Raw genomic sequence first — 20,985 nt, forward strand, 5'->3', positions numbered from 1 at the left:
CACACACACACACACACACACACACACACACACAAATTAAAGTAATAATAAAGAAAAAATTAGGCTTTTCTTTAACGTTTTTCTATTACAGTTTCTTATGTATCCCTCAAATCATCTTCACAAAACAATACCTAATATTTCTTTAATATCTGTAAGTTTAGTGAGATTGCAATTTATGGTTTTAACATGTCTAATACAAGCACAGTTCCAAATATATTTGTGTCACTATATAGAGCCTACATTAAATACCCCCATTTCATTTTATTAGGAGAGATTTTGAATGTCATTAAGGTGGATGTTGACTTCTGATTAGATTATAGGTCACAAAAGGATTAGTGTTGTAGTTATCTACAGTTAGTTATCTATTAGTAATAGAATTTAAAATCCTTCTCACCTACAAACTCGACCACCTACTGCTCAAGGTTTCTGCCTCTTAAAAGGAAGTTTTTCCTTGCCTCTGTCGCCTAGTGCTTGCTTTTGGTGGGAATTGTTGGGTTTCTGTAATTAACATTGCAGAGTACAGTCTAGACCTGCTCTTTTATGAAAAGCGCTGTGAGATAACGGTTGTTTTGATTTGACACTATATAAATAAAATTGAATTGATTTGAATTGAAGTTATCCTTAAGACTTCATGAGGCTATATTGTCTAAGGGTTAGTGTTAATAAAAAAGGAAAATAGTTTTTACACAGCTGCTTTTAAAGTGCATCATGTGGCTTGATGTTGACCAATTATTTTGAATTTAGCAGCTACTGGATCATCAACCAAGAAACACATTTTTCTGAAAACTTATCTAACCAACATCATTTGAGATTCAGTTAACGGTATCTGATTAAAATCTTCAGAGACATCTGACCAGCAAGCTTGTCATCCTCCACTGCTGCAGAATGAATCCATTCGGCCCAGTTTGAATTCAACAAAGACACCCTGTGTTTGCTCTTCTTGCCCCATCAAACAGAAGTTTTCAACTGAGCTGGGACAGCATCTACATATGAAAATAACTTTGTTTATTCGGAAACGTCATTTTATTGATTATTTGAGTGACACATTTTATTTAAAGAATCTGCAACCATTTTGGCAATCTCATAATAATACAAATTATTAATCAAGCAAACATTGTTAAACTTGTTCCGGTTGTTGTTGCCCTAATCCAAAAAGTGGTACAAAACTACTGCCACAGATTGTCCTCATTGTACATTATATAACCTTGTTATCAACATTTTAAACACAAAACCTATCGGGTGACAAATGTAAATTCCTCAGAGATAATTGCTTTATTGCACCATAATAATGTTTTACACTTGGACTTGCCAAACAGGGAGGGAATCTCCCCGTAGGTAGTTAAGAGGTCAGAGCATCTAACACTTCGTCCATTGATAAGCTTCAGCCCTGTCTGAGCTCTGTGTGCGTTTCTCAGAGTCTGAAGATGAAGATCGCCGTGCTGGGAGCCACTGGGCAGACTGGACAGTATCTGGTCAACCAGGCGCTGCAGCAGGGTCACACAGTCACCGCCATCGTCAGGAACCCGGGAAAACTCAGCTTGCATCATGATAATCTCAAGGTAATGTGACACTGGGTTTGTGTCAGTCGGGTTGTGCTGCATGTCTTTTTAGTGTTGCTGCTCATTGCATGTTCAAAGTTCACCCAGTGTGATGTCCCATGCTAAATGTTTTATTGTGTCCAAGGAAGGGTTGTATAAGGTAAAACCTTAAGTGTTTTTTATTCTTCTGAACAGAAGCCACAAACGTTTAACATCCGGGTGTGTTTCTGGGCACACAGCAGCGCAAATAACAATGTGGACTTTAATGCAACACTGCGAAGATAAGCCTGGTAGTATCACCTGCTAAATCTGATTTCTCTGTGCCATAGAGCTTTGATGTCTAACAAACACGTAGTGACACTTAAGTATGAATAACAGTTGCACTGTATTAAGTCAATCCAACATACTCTATCCTACTACTGTAAATAGTCACTCGAGTACAAAATGTATTAATTTGCAGCTGAAAAAAAGCCCCAACACATGCAATATTTACTCTGCATTATTGGAAATTGTATGTAAAATCCTACTATAAATATTAGGATGCCTATGTGTTTCACTGTTCTTTATCTCAAGAAAGTGTAATAGAGATTTTTGTATTATACGTCAGTAAAAACGCTACTATGAAGGGACCCGGGAGAAAGGTAGCGCCCCTTGACATAGCAGGAATGGCTAGACATCATCTTTAAGGAAAAAACGACACTACAAGTAGCACAACTGGAAGAAAAAGGGACATGATACAAGAGAATTCTTCAAATATATCCATCAGCAGGATTGCATGATTAATGGAAAAATGCGAATGACTGTGAACTTCTTTCCAGTTATTATTGAATGTTTCAAATCTTTAGTCAATTAAGATTAAAGTGGAAAAGAAAAAAAGATCCCAGTTGTCTAACCTGTTTTTAAAGATTTATTTGATTTAGTCATCACTGGAAACCAATGAGTGCCACAGACAGCGGAAGTCTTAGAGAAATCAGAAAGTATTGAAAGACCGACTAACCATTCCTTCTTCACATTAAAGCATACATCTATATATATATAGATATATATATATCTATATATATACTGTATTCCTGATCATGCACTGCTTCTGATTATGTGTTGACATTAGTCATTATATGTGTTCCTTTGTCTGCTGCTTTCAGATGGTGGAAGCTGATATTTTCTCAGCAGACAGTCTGAAGACTCACTTCAAAGGACAGGATGTGATCATGTCCTGCCTCGGCTTCCCGGTCTCCTTTCTCTCGGCGGTGACGGGCTACACACTGTCCATGAACAGTGTGATCAGCGCCATGCGGGAGTCCGGGGTCAATAGGATCATCACCATGAGCTCATGGTTCACTGAGCGTAAGTGCAGCAGCACACATGATAGTGCCTTCTGTGGGGCCTTTTGTGATTTTATAATGAGAAAAGAACATCTGATTGATGTCTGAGGAGTTGTCTTCATATACCGTTATTTATTCTTGCTGAGGTGTCTGTTTAACCCTCTTAAAATAACTTCCCACAACTTTCAGATGTCAAGTGTGCATATGTGGCATTCAATCAAATATGTATAGCTATTTATTCAACTAATTTATGAACGTTTGGCCTTGTGGTGTATTGGGGCTGTTATAGTTCTTCTTTATTTATTGCTCTGAATTAGATCAAACATCTAGAAATAATCTAGAGCCTCACAGAACTGCTAGTCGACCTGATCTCACACAATTTTGGGAAATGAACACGGCCCCTTAACTCAAAATCGTTGGCAGTTTCCTGGAATTGTCGAAAATTCCCTGATGGGCCCATGGAACAATTCCGTGAAATTAACACAGCCCCTTAAGTTAAGGAAAAGGTCATGGGTAGGCTTACGTTTCAATGACACGCAGGACAACAACGGGGTGGTTGAGTTTAGGAAAATTAGAACGGGACGGTTGGATTTAGTAAAAGAAGAAAGCGACAGTTGGGTTTAGGAAACGTGACACGCGGGACACGATCCCCGGTCTCCTGGGTGAAAGTCTATCACGTGCTTGCACGTCCGCCAACTTTTTGGCTTATTTGATATCAACATAAATGGAAGTTTGTACAAGTCTGTTTTTTGGTTGATTTTCACTAAACAAGTATAACATATTTCTATTAAATTTCAAGCCTAAAGTACTACAATTAAAGCCTTTTAAATTGATGGAATATATGTTATTGTAGGTGTTTTTCAGGATCTTCAGGAGTTACTTCTGTTTCAGAAAATAGTTCTTTACAATAAAAGATTGTTAATATAATAAAAAATGTTGTACCATGCTCATTTTTGTTGGAATGTGAGAGATTTGGGAGGATATTTTTATTTTCTTTGCTTTTGTAGCTAACTCTGGAGGGCAGGCACCTTATTTCATCCGGTTCCTCCTGTTGCCGATGATCCGAGGCGTCCTCAACAACATGCATGAGATGGAAAAGCTTCTGGAGAAGTCTGAGGACATCAACTGGACTGTGGTTCGCCCGCCTGGTTTAAAGAACCTGCCGGCCTCAGGTAAATGCAGACATGCAGTGGCCAGAAGGAGACAGAAACAAACCTAAAAACAGACTCAAGAACTGTGTGATTATTTAAACAGCATACAAGGCAGTCAGCTTAGCGGCAGAGCCACCAAGAAGCCCTCCGGCCTCAGGATCCATTTTGAAACAGTTCATGCTTATCTCATTACTTATTAGCATGCACGTATTCGCCTCGGCTACAATGTTTGCCTTTGACTGCCTGAAGGAGAAAATACAAATTGTGTTGTTGTAATGGCCTCTGACTCCCAGTTTTTAATCTTTGTGTCCTCCACAGCTCAGGAGTTTCTGACACATGAGGGATACTTTGTTCCCAACGGCGGTGGTAATGCAATGGGAAGAGGAGACGTGGCTCGCTTTATGCTCTCTCTACTCAACAGCAACGCCTGGGTCAAGAAGGGAGTTGCCATCGTTACCAGATGAGAAAAAAGTAGCCAATAATGGCATTAATGAAGGGTTGATTCAGCCAAAAAACACTAATCTCTTGTGATGTCTTTCTAAATTGTCGAGGTTTTGAGATATGGACGTTTGAGATATTTGCCTCCATGGAAAAGAAAGTATTTTTATTTATTTTTTGACAGTCCACAACTTTACTGTTGTAATTCGATCTCACAGCAGTAGCTCCAAAAAGCAGCCATACCTTTTAATATTTTTTTTTCTATTAACAATTTTACCATTATGTTGTTACCCTTTGTGAGAGTTCTGTGCACTTACATATGTGATCAATGTTCATAACTTCAGCCACATGAGGGCAGCATTGCACAAACATGTCCATTAGGGCTGGTCAATATATCAAAATTATATAGATACCGTGATCTAAGACTAGATATTGTCTTAGATTTTGAATATCGTAATATTGGGGTATGGCATGAATGTTGTCTTTTACTGGTTTTATGGCTGCATTACAGTAAAGTGATGTACCTTTCTGAACTTACCAGACTGTTCTAGCTGTTCTATTATTTGACTTTTCCCCACTTAGACATTATGTCCACATTACTGATGATTATTTATCTAAAATCTAAGCGTGAAGGTATTTTGTTACAGCACCAATTGTCAACACTAGAATATCGCTGCAGTATGGATATCGAGGTTTTTGGTCAAGAATATTGCCATATCTGATTTTTTCCTTATCGCCCAGCCCTAATGTCCATATGCTTTTTCACTTACTGCCACTATAGCGCCTCTGTTCACATGAGTACTTCATATAATCCAAATATGTACTGGATCAGTTCTGTAAAATAAACATATAATAATGAATGAGAACTTTTCTGCATTGCATTTGTTTATGTACCAACAAGTCAGACGGTTTGGGATTTGGGGATTTTTTTTTTAATCCCAGTTTTTACCACCGCAGAGAATTCTCCACCATTTAAAAAGCAAATTGACACTTAAATATGGCAGAAAATGTTTGTTGTACTTATGACTGAATGAACCAATTAAACGGCCCGTTTGTGTGACGTCCTGTTGTGTTCTTTAACCTCCCAATGTGGCATAAGTAGACTTTATATTCCACAATTACTGTTTTCCGTCAGAATGTTTATAGATCTCGACGTTTCCGGCTGCACTTGAAGGCAGCTTTATTTCACAGGACAGAGAGAAAGAAAAGAGAATAACAAGACATAGTGTGCTCTGTTGTTGCAGAAAATAGTCAGCTACATTACACAAACCCCCGGTCAGTTCAGTGTTTATGTTTTGTTTTTCACCCTCATAGTGTTTTAAAACTTCCTTGTGGCAGCAATAACGGCAGTGACGTTGTACAGGATTCAGTCTGAATGTCTGAATAGCAGCAATTCCAACTTGGGTAAAGGTCATGTTGTCTGGCTCAATAGATGTACATACATTTCTGGGATGAAGCCTGATATCTGCCATATGCCCCTCCCCTCTGGCTGTCGGGGCTTAGCACTGGATGTATTAATGTGCTCATATTATGCTCATTTTCAGGTTCACAATTTTATTTAGAGGTTGTAACAAATTAGGTTTATGTGGTTTCATTTTCAAAAAACTGTTAAGATAAGCATAAATGTGCTAAGATGCTGATTGTTTTATGTTCACCGTGTTCACCGTCTTAGCATAGCGTGTTAGCATGCTAACATTTGCTAGCACTAAAAAGAAAGTATAGCTAAGGCTGATGTGATTAGTTTTGCAGGTATTTTACTCATAAATCAATGTATTAGATTAATTTATTTTGCTAAACGGTTGAAAAGATTATTAAAAAAAAACCTGATTCCAGCTTCTCAAATGTGAAAATTTGCTGTCTGTCTCTTGTGTTGCACCATGCTGCATCATATTTTAAAAATAAAACATAGCATAGCAGTAGTTAAGATCCATCCAATAAACACTGAACATATTTACTATACATCAAGTATTGATTTAAAAACAACTCATTTCTAAACAATGTTTGGAATTAATCCATCACTTACTTTTATTTTATTGACAATATCTATCACAATATAAACATTTTCAATATTTGTCAAACTGTACATGGAGAAGCACAAATTAAAATAGATTTTGTAAAGTAACTAAATATATAGTCTTTAGAGGAAATATCTGGAGCTTTGCCAGATGGGGATCATTTTACAACATGAGACATGGAAACTAGCAATTAATACTGACACCATACCTACAGACACCATACACTCATACAATGATGACTTTCCTTCAAAAAGTGTAAAAATGATGACTGACACCATACAATCAGTGTGATAGTGTGCAATCCAACTTCCATTCAGTAAATGGAAAGATCTGGCTCTGATTTGGATGCTCTATTTACAAAACATGCACAGCTACTGTGAAACTGTATGCACATTCAACAGCTTAAATATTGACTTTGAATAGTCAACAGAAACATATTATAACATAGCAGCACAAACCTCTATACCATTAAATACAAAATAATCAGAATCTAGATTATTTTTCCTCTTAAATTATAAACCTCTTACAATTTTAACATTCAGGTCAAAAAAATGTGTATAACATTTCTCAACATGACGTCTAGGCACAATACAATATTCATAAAGCCTCTCTTCAGAATTATCTCGTCTGTGTTGAGTAAAGTTTACTGTTTTTCCGTGGCCACAGCATACAATTCATTTATTTTCTCTTGGTACATCTTTACAACAATGGGCCTTCTCAATTTCATGGTGGGTCCTGAAAAGATAAAAGGAAAGTAGAATTTGATCTCAATCTCTAGCTAAAGATTCCATTTAGGCTGAGTAACACCCAGACAACAACCTTTGACCCACTGCAGCTCCAGAAATAATCTTCAATCGTACAAAATGTACTGAAATATTGTCTGGAATGTGGCACAGACGCAATACTTTTCTGATGATAACATGACCTAGATTAAAAGATAAAACTTGCTAGACCTCAGTAGTGATTACTTCCTTAATAATAGTGTTGGAAGAAAACTAAATAACTCACCCAGCTCTCCTCCAGTGACTGAGAAGTCTCGCTCCAGTATGGCCCATTTCTGGATCTTCTGGGCATTGGACGTTGCTCTGGCATTAGCACGCTCTATGCCCTCCTGAATGGCTTTGTAGATAGCTGGCTCCTTATGGGCTATGATCTCTGACACCGTGGTGGCCGTCACATTGTGCTGCCGGCAGAAGCTCAAAGCCTCGTGGTTCAGCTCGTCTGTGGGCTCGCCGTTGTCGTCCAAGACACACTGTTGACACAAAGAGAAGGGTCATTGTGTTTGCTTTCATTATTCAACAGCTGTGACTGTGCAGGAACAGAGGCCCGGTTACTTTGAGCGTGAGCAGCATGGAGAGGAACTTGAGCTTGTCTCCTAACAGCATGGCGTTGCTGACGATGGGCACCTCGGCCTTCACTGCATCCTCGATAGGCACAGGAGGGATGTTCTCTCCACCAGCAGTGATGATCAGTTCTGTGCAAAACGAGACAGTTTTATCAGTCTGTCACCTGTTTGCTAGGCTATATCCTCAGTGTTCCACTTCCGAGATTGATCCGGTGCCGCAGGAAATTCCGGCGGATACATGTATTTTCGCCGAAGTCCGTTTCCTTTGAGTTTTTTGAGAATTTTAAAGTCCAGTAGATTTATGAGGTCTATAGTTGACTGATCCTCAAATCTCTGCAGGGTAAATTGAGACAGCTACACATCTAGACTATCTGTCCAGTCTGAGTTTTCTCTCCCACAACTACTTTACAGCCGGTTTGGTGGAGCTTAGCAACGATTGTGATTGGTTTAAAGAAGAAAATGTCCCCTGTGACTGATATATTCCTATTTATGACATTATTAGATACAGATGCACCAATGTGTAAACAGCATTATATTCTTGAAGCTGTTGGAGGTCAAGATTGTTTTAAATACTTTGTATACACAAAGGTATTGTGGTCCTGTGGTTTCCAACTTATGGTACCACAACTTACCCTTGATTCTTCCTGTGATGTACAGGAAGTCGTTCTGGTCGTGCCTTCCAAGATCTCCAGAGTGCAGCCAGCCGTCCTGATCGAGAGCCTCGGCTGTTTTGTCTGGCATGTTCAAGTAGCCCATAAAGACGTGCCGACCCCAGAAACATATTTCTCCACTCCCGTCTTCATCTGGGTTCTCCAGCTTCGTCTTGCAGCCTGGCATCAACTTTCCACAGCTGCAGAGATAAATCAACAAGTCAGCAAAAACAATAGTGATCAAAAGTTGCACTACAACTGCACCCCCACTTTGAAGTTTAGTACACAGAAATGATATATCATTATGTCAGTAAAATAGTTTTGGGTAGAAATATACAGACCTGGCTAATTTGTGAAAAACAAATGAATGTCTGCTTGCAACACGTCAAGAAAAGTTATAATAATTTGATAATCGTATTTGTATGCAATGGTACACCCCAAAGTGCTTTGCAAAACAGGATTAAAAGAAAGAAGTTAGAAGAATAAAAGAAAAGTGTTAGATTGAATTATGGGAACAAAACTGGAACAAACATCACAAACTGATCCTACTTTTTCATTTAGAGTGAAATCCATAAAAAATGTTGCCAAGTATACTCCACAGATTTAACGTTGTCGGACACTTTTCTTCTTTAATAAAACTTGGCATCTACAGTACATTACCCAGAATGCAACTCTTCCGCTAAAAGTTCGGTTTAAGATTTGGATGTTTTTTAGCTAGAAGAATCAGAGATGAGGAGCGAGCAACAGAGGTTTGTTAAGCTCACTTCTTTTGAACACCGCACTGACAGTTTTTTTTTTTAATTTTCAAACTTGTAGTCTAAAACACCAACCAACGCTGGCTCGAGTGATCTAACTTCTAAAAAGAAATGTATCAAATCTGTGGAGTTCCCCTGTAACTAATGTTCACTGGGAAAAAAATGTTGTCACAGCAACTTGTAGTACTCTTACATCCATATCAGCAACACCTTTCAATTAGAGCCAACACGTTCCGTAATGATTTGCTACTGACCTTGTGATGCGGTAACTCTGGTTATCAGAGATGGTGTGTGGCCCGGCGCTTTCACTCATGCCGTACAGCTCCAACAAAGGGATGTTCAGGCTCATGAAGTACTCCAGAGTTTCTTTTGTGATGGGGGCAGCACCCGTGAAGCAGAGTTTGCAGCGGTCTAAGCCCAGTGATTCCCGGACCTTCTTAAAGACCAAATTATTAGCCAGCATGAATCCCCACGGCACGCGATTCTCCCTGTAATCCAAGAGATAAAGTAACATTTACACCATTAATATTTCTGAGGTCCAAATTTAGATGAAAAAAATTAAGAACTGGGCCCAAAGAGACATTTTCTATACCACATTTCCCTGACAGCTGGAGTTAAGCTACTGTACACATAAAGATTTTACAAACACAATGTCAATTTATAGTATAAAACACTGTATTATAAATTAAACTATCCAACAGTACATAAGCAGTTAAATGTGCTAAATGTTTATCCTAACATTTAAATGTTACATGTTACATGTTAAAGCATCAGTAATAGTATTCCAATAGGATATACTGTACGTAGTAATAATTCTCCCCAACATGTGCTTTTACTTTGATACATTAAGTACATTAAGCTGTTAATACTTTTGTTCTTTTATTTAAAAATGTTCATATTATGCTCATTTTCAGTTTCATAATTGTATGAGGAAGAAGTTGTATCAGAATAGGTTTATGTGGTTAAATTTTCAAAAAAACACTACATTCTTGTTGTACTGCACCATGCTGCAGCTCGTCTTTTTCTTTTGGTGTTGAGCACTCTTTTTTAGCTACAGAGTGAGGCATCTCACTTCTGTTCCATCTTTGTTGGGAGTCGCACATGCGCAGTAGCTAGGTCAGCACTAATAGTTGCAGAGTATGAGGGCGTGACACGCTAGCAGCTAGGCGAGCATTACAAGGTGTGTTACAAAGTCACGCACATTTGTCATGCTATTTGGTGCAGTTTGTGACAGTGTTTTTTTTCTGGAAGTTGGTAAGTCTCTTTGTGGTGGACTTTGTGGAGGCTGGGGGTGTGGCCTTGACCAATTACCACTTTGCTCGTTTGAAAGCCATGCTGTCTCTCTCTAAGGGGCAAGGTTTACACTTATCACCGTTTCTAGCTAATGGGGGACCATAAGCAGGCTGGGGGAACGCATATTAATATTAAAAAAACTCATAAAGTACTAAAATGCCATGGGACCTTTGCGTGAAATCTTAAATGCAACCGAGTAGTTTTACAAAGCGGTATTTCTACATATTCAAGTAAAAGTACTTCTTCCACTAGACTGTAACAATCATACAGAGAAAACGTGTAATATCACATATCTACACATGTTTAAAAGGGTTACTGTTATTAACAAATGGCCCTCGACGTGTTCTTGCTGAATTCTAGTATAGGATCCTCACAGCTGTCTCACCCATTCATGACACTGTAGTTGTATTGCAGGCCTATGGACTTGGCCCAGCCTGCCACTCTCCTCTTCATTGGGGTTGCCTTGGCACCGACAGCTTTCATCTTCTCCTGCATCTTCTCCCACACACGAGGAACGCCCAGAAAACAAGTTGGACGAGCCTCTTTCAGTGTGTTTACTAAGGAGCCCTGGTAAAATGATTGAGGAATGGTCAACATAGGAAACCTTCATAATTAATTCTATGTTTATACAGCAGTAGGCATCCCTACCTTTAGGGCGTCTGGCTCTGCAAAGTAGACGGTCATAGCAAGCCTAGCACCCATCCATAAGTCACACAGCTGGGCTGCCACGTGGCTAAGCGGCAGGTAACTGACCAGCACCTCCTCAGCGTGTTTAACATTTGTCATTAAACATGCCGTGTAGGCTGTCCATGTCAGCTGCACATTAGAAAATAGCAAAGGAGTCATCAGAGTTTTCTCATTAAAACATTTGTCTCAAATCAGCAACAAACTCCACACCAACATCCTCAGCCCTCAGCCTAGATCCATCCCACACATGCATTAAAAAAGGAGCTAAAAAGGTTTCCAGCCCTTTCTGTTTGAGCCAAAAGTTTTTAGTTTAGCTGTGAGTTAGGGGTGTGTCTTGTTATCTACCAGCCAGTGTTTATTAAAGGGTAGTGCAGTCTTTTTATCCATTTAAGCAGAACCAGTCATCAAGCAAGCCACAGCTGCAGCTTGGTTAGCTGGGATCTTTAAGTCCTCCGGGCTGCCCCAAATATGGCAGTGAATGGGTTTGGATCAATAACTGCGTCTCATATATTTGAAAAAAAAAAAACCTTAAAGGTCCAATACGTAATATATTTACTGAAAATATTGAAGATGTATTTGAAAGATGGAGACAGCTTAGATCCCAAAAGGACGCAGAGTTGGCTAATTTCTTCCTGAACAGGTAGCTAAGCATTAGCTTCCGGTTAATTTATCACAGCTACTAGTTACGAGTTGGTTACTTGCAAAAATAATTGAGACACATCCAGTAAAGTGATCCACTAGTCCTGGCTAATTCTGCCATGCTAACACTGCTAACTGTTAACGTTACTGGGTGGCCACGGCTGTTTACAACGTGTAGCCTGTTCAGCGGCCGTAGTCGACAACGGTGAATTATTTGCAGCGTGTTTAGCGATTGTTGCTGTAATTCTAACATTGTTGTGTATGCTGCGGTCTCAGCCTGGCAACCTCAGACTCGCTCTAATATTTTGAATTTTAAACACTAGCTGTCAGTATTACGTATTGCACCTTTAAAGGGGGGTAGTAAACTGATTTTTGTAACAGAAGTGTCTGGTCTGGGTGCTACTTTTCTCATAGTATTTGATGTGTTAGCATACAATGGATGTTATGGGAGTTTTAGGGCTCTATGTTGGGACCTCTTCTTCTTTTCATTAATTCATTCAAATGTTGTTATAGCTCCCAAAATTCTGGTGTAGGAAAATTGTATTCATGTCTAAAACAATACAAGATAAGAAAAGGATAGTACCTTGTTTAGATAACTTACGTTGTCATGGCTCAACATAACTCCTTTAGGGTTGCCAGTAGTTCCAGAGGTAAAGATGAGAGTACAGCACTCATTGGGCCGAAGACTGTCAATCACAGCATTCAGCTGCTCATCAGGTACTTCCTCTCCCACCTTCATAAACTCTGCCCACTGCACAAATACAGAGATTATGTTAAAAATAAAAGTCTGTCAAAATCTCTGAACTGTGCTAACTGCAGCTGCATAGTGCAGTTTAATACAGTTGAGTTCAGTCACATATATCTAATTACAGTTCTTATAGTAAGTAAGTAAGAAAGGTATGGTATTATATTTATTGTTCTGTTTCATCAATATGTTTGATGAGTGAACCTACTGTATACAGGAATGGTGCTTTCTGCTGCAGCTCGCCTTTATACTGGACGATGGCTTTCAGATGAGGGAGTTGATCTTTAACCTGTTGGGAAAGGCAAATTAAACTTAGGCATGTATGAGGCTGATTTTTTTGTATCTTTGAAAACAGGCACTCTAAGGGCCATTGCTGTTGCAAAGCTTCTGACCTGTAGGATTTTTTCAAGCTGTTTCTGGTTCTCTACAACTAGGACGTTGGCCTCACTGCTGGCAGCCACATACTGACAAGCTTCGGGCGTGTTGGTTGTGTAAATTCCTGTTCCCAAACCCCTATGACCCAAATCAGAGAGTAAAAAAATGTTTTGAATGCACACATTTCCTTGCATTATTGACTGTGTATTGTGCTCATTTCCCTACATTTCATATCACAAATAATTACACTTTTTATAACTTAGTGTTTTTCCATTAATAATTATTTTCTTGTCCTGTTTTTATGTAATGAAATGTCCTTATTGAAAAGCAATAATATTGTGCCGCATTTCTTGTATAAATGGTGGAAGACTCTGAATTTCCTTTGTCTCTATAGTTTGTGGTTGTACAGTTGCATGAGGCAGTGTAAAGTATAGCTATGCAGGTCTAGGCCACCTGGAATTCTCACAGTGGTCCCATTCAAAGACATAAAACATTGTTCCCAGTGGGCAGTCCGGGCCTGCTCATGTATCTGAGGACAATGGGTGGTTACAAGCTTAACACCCACATTATGTTTCTTGAGACTTTAAACTGGGACCTCCCAAACAGGTCTGAGCACAGACACAGAGATGGACTTTGAGATAAGCATTGGCAGTGATATATCAGCAGTGTCGGGGGAAATGCTGCGGCATCTCTACATGCAATTTTATCAACCTTAGTTCACAAAATGGAATCTTACCCAGCAAAGATGCAGCCAACGTCTGAGATGAACCACTCAGGGGAGTTGAATCCTAGAATCCCCACACCATGGTAACGCTCCAGCCCTAACTAAAAGAAGACAAGTTCTTGTTTTGTTGTTGTTGTTGTTATTTTGTTGTTTTTTAAAGAGCATGTATCTTTAATGACACAGCATCACAGATCTTGTTTCAAAAAACACTCGTGGAATACGTACATGTCCAAGAAACAGGAGACGTAACACAAGCTGTGAATTTCACACACCCAGGTGTTCATTTTCAGCAGCCCCGTCCACAGACAATACAGTGAGTGAGTGAGGAAATTCTGAGGTGCTGTTTATAAAACTGGTGCAAACAGGGAATCTTAGGTTTTGTGAAGCCAAGTCTTGCAGTGGTTAATGCAAAGTTCATGTGCATGTCACAGAAATTCCACTACTCTATTGAATCAATAACTTCTGCTACACTAGTTTAGCTTATACATGTAGGGTATTAAGTATTACTGAAGTGATATTTTTTTTTATTGTTTTGGCTATACTATAGCACACTGGATTTGAATGAAACACTGACTATGACTTTAAAGTACTGACTTTAAGCTTTGACGGTGGTCATATTCATATTGGGTGCAGGATTTGTATTTGATGATTTGTTTTTATCCATAGTCCCCGAGTTTGTTTTTTTCAAGATTCGTTTTTGGGCATTTAAGGCCTTTATTATGCAGGACAGCTGAATAAGTGAAAGGGGGAGAGAGGGGGAATGACATGCAGCAAAGGACCCCAGGTTAGAGTAAGGATCTCACACAAACAAACAGAACAACCAAGACCTTTTTACTGGCCAACAGGTTATACATTTGCTGAAGACTAAAATAAAACCATAAAGCCCACAAAACAAGCAATAAGTGAAGATGGTTGCTGGTAAAGTCTGGGAGAGAATCACTGATGATTAAGTGTCTGTCGTATTTTAAATATGATTACCTTATGGCAACTTCACATAGTTCCAATTAAAGTTTAAGTATGTAAATATGTTATGTACAACTAATTTATTAGCTTTTCTTAGTTTTTATTCCTTAATTTTGGAGGACTACAGTTTGTATAAAAAATATAACAATTCTTAAATTTTTTTTAAACCCAAAACGGATGTAAAAACCGTTTAAATTAAAGCTAAAACAAGCCTACATCGGGTCGTTGGGTTGGTTGGATGCTGTCCAATAACAAACAACCTGGACACATACTGTTTCAAAAATATGAGAAGCATGCACAGTCCAGCTATGCCTGAAATACAGGTGTAACCTGTGAAAGCACATGAAGAGAGAATTAGGGCTTGAGGGTGATACTAGACATGGGAGACAATGGCAGACTAGATATATAATCATTTTCTGGGTGAGGAACTGGTAAAAGGGAAGCTTACCATGTTGAGGACAGTAAGAAAAAAACAAGCCAAAGCTTCTGTAAGAAGCTGATAATTCACCAAAATATGTTTTATCGAAAGGATTATATAGGTAGTCAACAAAGAGACATAAAGTACCTGACACATAATTAGGTGATCATTTGAATTACAATCATTTTCTGGAGGTTTAAATTGCTTGGCTCTAATTGACCCCAACAAGAAGGGGTGTTGTTAAATGACAAAAGGAGAACAGAATGGTTGATGTTTCATTCAAAACCCAATGTGTTGGAGGAGAGAGCCAACATACAAATACGTCCTGATTGCACTGCAGTAATAGTTTAGTACAATATAACAATATAAACAGACAAACCTTGAGGAAACTTTTAGCTGCTGCTCGGCACTGCTCATAGTATTGCCTCCATGTCAGGGTCACCCACTGACCCTCTTTTTTGGAAACCAAGGCTGGATGGTCCCCATACATTCCCACCGTCTCCAGGAACATCTGATGGATAGTCACAGGAGTCTCTGAGGCCGGACCCGAGCCTTCCATCCTCAGCCTTACTGCTTTGTCTCTGCTGGTGCTCCATAGCTGGTCCGCTGGGGCCAGACTTGTTGGTGCTGTTGCCGTTGAAAGGGGAACTGCCTTGGGCTCTTCTGTATTGGGACAACAGGGACAGCCGCGTTTAGCCGCCATTACTGACAAGTCGAATGCACAGGCACCACACCGTAACACAGCAAGCGTTAGAAGAAGAGTCAAGTGTGTGAGAGTGCTGCATAAATCTCTGGACTTCCCCTCTGGGTTTCCTACACCTGATGAGTCAGACCAACAGGATTTGCAGCTTGTGCAGTGAACAAGGCAATGCCATGTTGATATCTGACACTAAGCAGGAATGTTCTTGTCTACCTACTAATAAAGTTTAGGTTCGAGGAAATAATGCAGTATTTTTGTTTTTATCTATTGCTACAGCTCTTTGGCTGTAAGCATTTAACGGTTAAGTCTTTCCAAACTTCAGTTTGGTTTTAAACAACTTCACAGAACTGCAAGCGTTTTCATAAAGGTCACACATTTCTGTCAATTTATTAAAGATCTTGGTTCATCATTTGACACAGTGAATCATGTGATTTTTATTCAACAGTCTCTTTACTGCATCTCAAAATGCCCACAAGGCTTTTCACACACACCATTACACTGCTTCAGAGCTTATCTTTAAACAGCACACTCTTCCTTTGTAACCTGTTATCCTTCTTCCTCCTTTGTAAAACCCAGTATAATCCTATTTCCCCTTTTTATTGTCCTTGTTTTATTGTTATATCATCCACAAGTACACGTTGCTTATCTGACACGCAGAAATACTTCCCTTCAAATGTCAATGACCTGAAATCTTGTGACTGTTTGAGAGCCTCTCAGACTACAAAAAAAACAAAGAAAACCTTTTGATAATGACTAAGAAAATAATGGGCTTTGCTCCATCCAAACACTGAAACGTGATCGCAAAAAGGCTAATTAAGAAAAAAAAAAAAGAGGCTAAGAACAAAAAGGTTATGTAATGTTGTTTTTGGTCATGTGATGCTACACCACATCAGCAGCTCCTCCAAAATGCTGCTACAAAACAGATAACAGCAATTTTAGCCTCTCCATTCGTTGTGGATGATTTTTAAAACGTACAGTAGTTGTTATAAAAGGCACAGCACAGCGACAAATCTTCTGAAATAACATTTAAATTTGTTGTCATTGAGAAGACCCCAAATAAGTTCTTTTCTGCTCCACAATCAACACTGAAGTTAAAAGGAAACTTGAACTGTTGGGGAAAAAGATCTGCCTGGGCAAACTGTTTAATCCCTTCAGTCCCTCAAACATTTTCTTCAAACCCATTTAAAAACATTACTTTATGTAACAATCAATACATCTGATCTACATCTAATTGCATTTGTTTTTATTTTATTGTTGCAAAGAGCTTTGTAACTGTTCTTTTTGCTTTGTTCACTTCCTGCCAATTTAATACCCTACATAAGTATCTTGCAAACTCTGCCCTCCATGCAGCTGCTAGGGGCTTTGTTTGGCTTTCGACCTTTCAAAGCAACATTATGTCTATTTATGACGCTTTTTCACAGGTTGCATGTTTCAATATGTATGTGTTTAACTAGTGATGGTATCTTTTCAGATTGTATCATTTTAATCATTTTTAGAGACCCGAAGAGGTAAAACTATCCAGAATTTCACATTAAAAGACAAAAGAAAAAGCAACTGAATTTGTGAAGTAGCAATATATACTATATATTTCTTATTCTTTCTTATCTTGTTACCCTAACAAACACTCAGATTTGTCTTGGAGTCTTTGGGAACCACTGTGCTCAGCACTCACAGCCTATCCTAGACTTCTTACCTAATGAAAGTCCTTCAGTGGCTTTCTCCATCTCAGACGTTGAACTGAGCACAGCTTTGGGGGCTCCTCCGTTCTGCATGAGACTGGAGTGGGTCTTTAAGTTTGTGCAGTCTGACACAGTTTGTGCCTTTTGGGTAGACATGCTGTGGATAAACATCATTTCAAGTACATAGTTTAAAATCAAATGGTCCTAAGAAGATCAAATGTACATGATTTGTTTTTTCTCTCCCACTTTGGGACATGCATTATTTTACATACCTCTCAGCTTTACCATCCATGACTGCAACTCCATTGCTCTTAACCAAACCCTTTTCAACATTCATCTTGTATTTTCTGGAATAACAGAAAAAACTATCTTAAATGGACATGAAGTAAAATTAGCATTTAAAAGCACTTTAGTTATCCTCCACTGAGGATCCTCCACGCAGATAAGATGATTTACTATGAAACAGCACCCCTCTGTAATTTATACAGGACTGACATTTACCAAAGCCATTGCAACATGACAAACCCAACGCAATCGCTGAATGTCTAAACTTTGAATATAGTGCCAGAAAGCATTGGGGCATCTACATGCCTTATCTATTAATGCTCTTTAACCCATATAATCACACTTGAAGCAACTCAGTCACTATTTGATTTAGGTTAACAAAGTAACTAACCAAAGTTTAAGGTATTAAACAAAATGTAATTGTTTTGAGCATGGATCTGTGAAGGCAGACAGTGAAATGGAGACAGTGAAATAATGCCATCTAGTGTGTAAAAGATTCTACTACTGTGTCTTATGGTCACAAGTTGGACTTCACTTAACTAAGACCTAATCATACCTTTACCTTTCTATCCTATTCTTTATCTTCCTATTTACTACTGCTCAGTACAAATACTATGTTGCACGTAAAAGTCCAGCAAGATTTCACTTAAGTATAAAAGTATTAACAGCAAAATGTACTTAAAGTATTTAAGTAAAAACTCTTTGGACAGAATGATCCCATCCAGAGTTTTATCATTATTTTTATTAGGGGAACATTATTACTAATGTTTTAACACAGCATTTTAATGTTACAGATGGTGGTATTACGTACAGTATATTAATCATGTGTTCGTCAAATCTTAATCTGTAAAGTAACTTAAGCTGTCAGATAAAAAGCACAATATGTCCCCCTAAAATGTAGTTGAGTAGAAGTACAATGAACCATACAATTTAAATACTCAAGTAAAAGTATCTCAAAACTGTACTTACTGTACTTCAGTAAATGTACTTAGTTACTTCCCACCACAACATATCTCAGGCTAAGTTTTTTGTAAAATTGTATAAGATAAAGATCTGTCAACTCAGCAGAATCTTAGTCTGACCTCTAGTTTTTAACGTAACTTTGGTCAATTTTTTTCTGGACCAAAGTTCATACGACTTACAAAACTACAGTGTGGCAATATGAAGTATGTGTACTACAGTGACAATGGCAAAGCTTTTGCTCTATATTGTGCAAATATCAATTTAAGTGCCCTGTAGTGCACAAAAGTAGATTTAAGTCACGAGAATAACTTGGATTTGTACACTGTACATTACCCAGAAAGGAAACGCTACTTCTGAATCTTCTAAAATCTTAAATTAAAATGTGAAGTTCATTTCTTGTGTTTTAAATGTAAATTCTAAAACAATCAATCAACAAAAGCAGAGAAAAAAGAGCTGTAACATGTCAGTACACAAAGATTTTCTATCTGCGTCTTGATTTTTTAAATCCTCATACAGTCAAGCAATTTGTGACAACATAAGACACCTTACACAAGTCTTTTCCTACCTTCTTCTCTTCTCTGTCACAGCTGATTGACAGTAGCTGTCAGGTGCAGGACAGACCTAGATCAACCTTTGCACGACACAGGTGCTCGACTGTTACCCCCTGGAGGGAATATCATCCTTTAGTTGACTTGCACAAATGCAAACCGACTTCCTCTGCACTCATGCCACTGATCAGCGCTTTCAGGACTTGCGCAATTACCCACCTGCAGCCTAGGCCATGTCGACCAGTTAAAGATCCAGTAACAAGCTTGACCAAAGATTTTGGCTTCTCGAGGTTAGGAAGACCTGAAACTTGACACACATACAGTCGGCAGCTGGTAGAAACCTTCTTTGTTTATATTAATAATACTAGCAGACAACTGATGGTGCTGGCAGGTCAACACATTTAACAGTATGAAGCTTGTCCAGGGTATTATCCCAGATCGACTGATGAAGACAAGTCTTTATCAGCTATGCATGACAAGGCATGTCAGCAAAAATAATGACAAACCCAGATTAGTTATCTCAGGTTTAAGAGGTGAGATAAGACTTGGAACCATAAAAAAAGAGTTGTTCAACGCTTGAACAATACTTGGGTAACTCTGCGTAAGACTTTTTCTACCAGAGTGACACATCAAAAAAAGAAGTGTCAAGATGTTGGCAATATGCACTAAACTGAATTCAATATTTGGGATTTTTTCCTGATATTGTGTTGGACAGCTTTCGCAAGTCTCAAATCTCTTTAAAACTTGAATTCGTCCACTTCTCGATCTACGTCTAATTATTTGAGATTGGTTAAAAGTGCACAACGGAACTTGGTAATGGACGATGATTGGAAGTAGTTTAAAATGTCCAAAAATCAAGCTCCGTATTCTTGTAACATGTCATTAAGACAGATTTTCTGCTTAGCTACACATGTGTGCCTGTCTGTCTGATAGCTGTGTTCAAGGAGGTGACATTGTTTAACAGGTAAATATAGAGGGAAGTTCAACCCTCCCCATTCTTAAATGACCCAAGGTTACTTTGCTCGTGGACACCAAGGTCACTTAGTCACACCACATCTGTCTAGACTCCAACCCTTGCTGCCAATATCTGGACACATGCCATCTGTTGTGAATGGTTAGTGAGGGGATTAATCAGTGCCAGCAATTAAATATTAATATTAAATCGTGTGCCTTAATACAGGGTTCTCAGTGTAAACATGTTTTTCAGTGCGAACTACAGCCATTTCTACATAAAAATACACAGTTTAAATAATGATAAAACTATCAGTAATAAAGATTTTTTTAACTTCACTAAATACTAGGCTACTTAGTGCATAATCAAAAAAAGTGTATCTTGAAGAACAAATATTGAATAACACAAGAGTATTACTGCTCTAAATAAAGTGTATTCCACTTTATTTGAAAGGTTTTTTGTATACATCTATATTTCAATGTGTTTATTATGTGTATAATTGTTACAACTGTTATTCTAGGTTCGATCATTTGAGTTGACATTTATTGTTTGTCTCATTTTAACAATTTTTTTAATCAAATATTGATTTGTTAAATGTCAAAAGGTATTTTGAGATTAAGTTTTCCTTTTTCGATTTGTTGCTACATCCTCTTGCTTTATGTTATAAAGATGTGTTTTTTTACAGTGAATTTGATGGTCCACAAAACGTCCAGGACTTGTTACTGCAGACGTCTGATTAAAGAACTGAGTGGAGTTTTCAACTTTCCAACTACTTTACTGTCTTTATTTGCAGCCATATC

At 38.4% G+C, this 20,985-nt stretch overlaps 2 protein-coding genes across 6 annotated transcripts in view; one reads left to right on the forward strand and one right to left on the reverse strand.

The window, feature by feature from the left end:
- Positions 1-5,315, forward strand: part of LOC116689148 (flavin reductase (NADPH)) — a 6,159-nt gene extending 844 nt beyond the window's left edge. The window contains exons 1-5 of one of the 2 annotated variants that reach the window (XM_032515559.1): positions 806-954; positions 1,416-1,559; positions 2,681-2,882; positions 3,868-4,032; positions 4,330-5,315. In XM_032515559.1, the coding sequence (XP_032371450.1) occupies positions 1,425-1,559; positions 2,681-2,882; positions 3,868-4,032; positions 4,330-4,475 (648 nt within the window). In that variant the 5' untranslated portion in view covers positions 806-954; positions 1,416-1,424 and the 3' untranslated portion in view covers positions 4,476-5,315. Of the gene's footprint in view, positions 1-805; positions 955-1,415; positions 1,560-2,680; positions 2,883-3,867; positions 4,033-4,329 lie in introns of those variants that run through there. The other variant, XM_032515558.1, reaches the window with a different exon arrangement.
- A 1,432-nt stretch (positions 5,316-6,747) lies between these two features.
- LOC116689120 (long-chain-fatty-acid--CoA ligase ACSBG2) lies at positions 6,748-19,603 on the reverse strand. 4 transcript variants are annotated; one of them, XM_032515508.1, is made up of 16 exons: positions 19,453-19,603; positions 19,251-19,349; positions 17,710-17,784; positions 17,452-17,594; positions 15,438-15,721; positions 13,690-13,778; positions 12,971-13,091; positions 12,787-12,867; positions 12,435-12,584; positions 11,156-11,323; positions 10,893-11,074; positions 9,469-9,702; positions 8,442-8,659; positions 7,799-7,938; positions 7,473-7,716; positions 6,748-7,199 (listed from the first exon to the last, which is right to left on the reverse strand). In XM_032515508.1, the coding sequence occupies exons 3-16, from the start codon at positions 17,772-17,774 to the stop codon at positions 7,108-7,110; spliced, it is 2,211 nt and encodes a 736-aa protein (XP_032371399.1). In that variant the 5' UTR covers positions 17,775-17,784; positions 19,251-19,349; positions 19,453-19,603; the 3' UTR covers positions 6,748-7,107. The 4 variants fall into 4 exon arrangements, with proteins under 4 accessions (XP_032371399.1, XP_032371400.1, XP_032371397.1 ...); XM_032515509.1 differs by lacking the exon at positions 19,251-19,349 and having other exon boundaries at positions 19,453-19,580; XM_032515506.1 differs by having other exon boundaries at positions 19,251-19,577.
- Positions 19,604-20,985: the final 1,382 nt, after the last annotated feature.

This window comes from Etheostoma spectabile, chromosome 5 (genome assembly GCF_008692095.1).
Source record: "Etheostoma spectabile isolate EspeVRDwgs_2016 chromosome 5, UIUC_Espe_1.0, whole genome shotgun sequence".
NCBI lineage: Eukaryota > Metazoa > Chordata > Actinopteri > Perciformes > Percidae > Etheostoma > Etheostoma spectabile.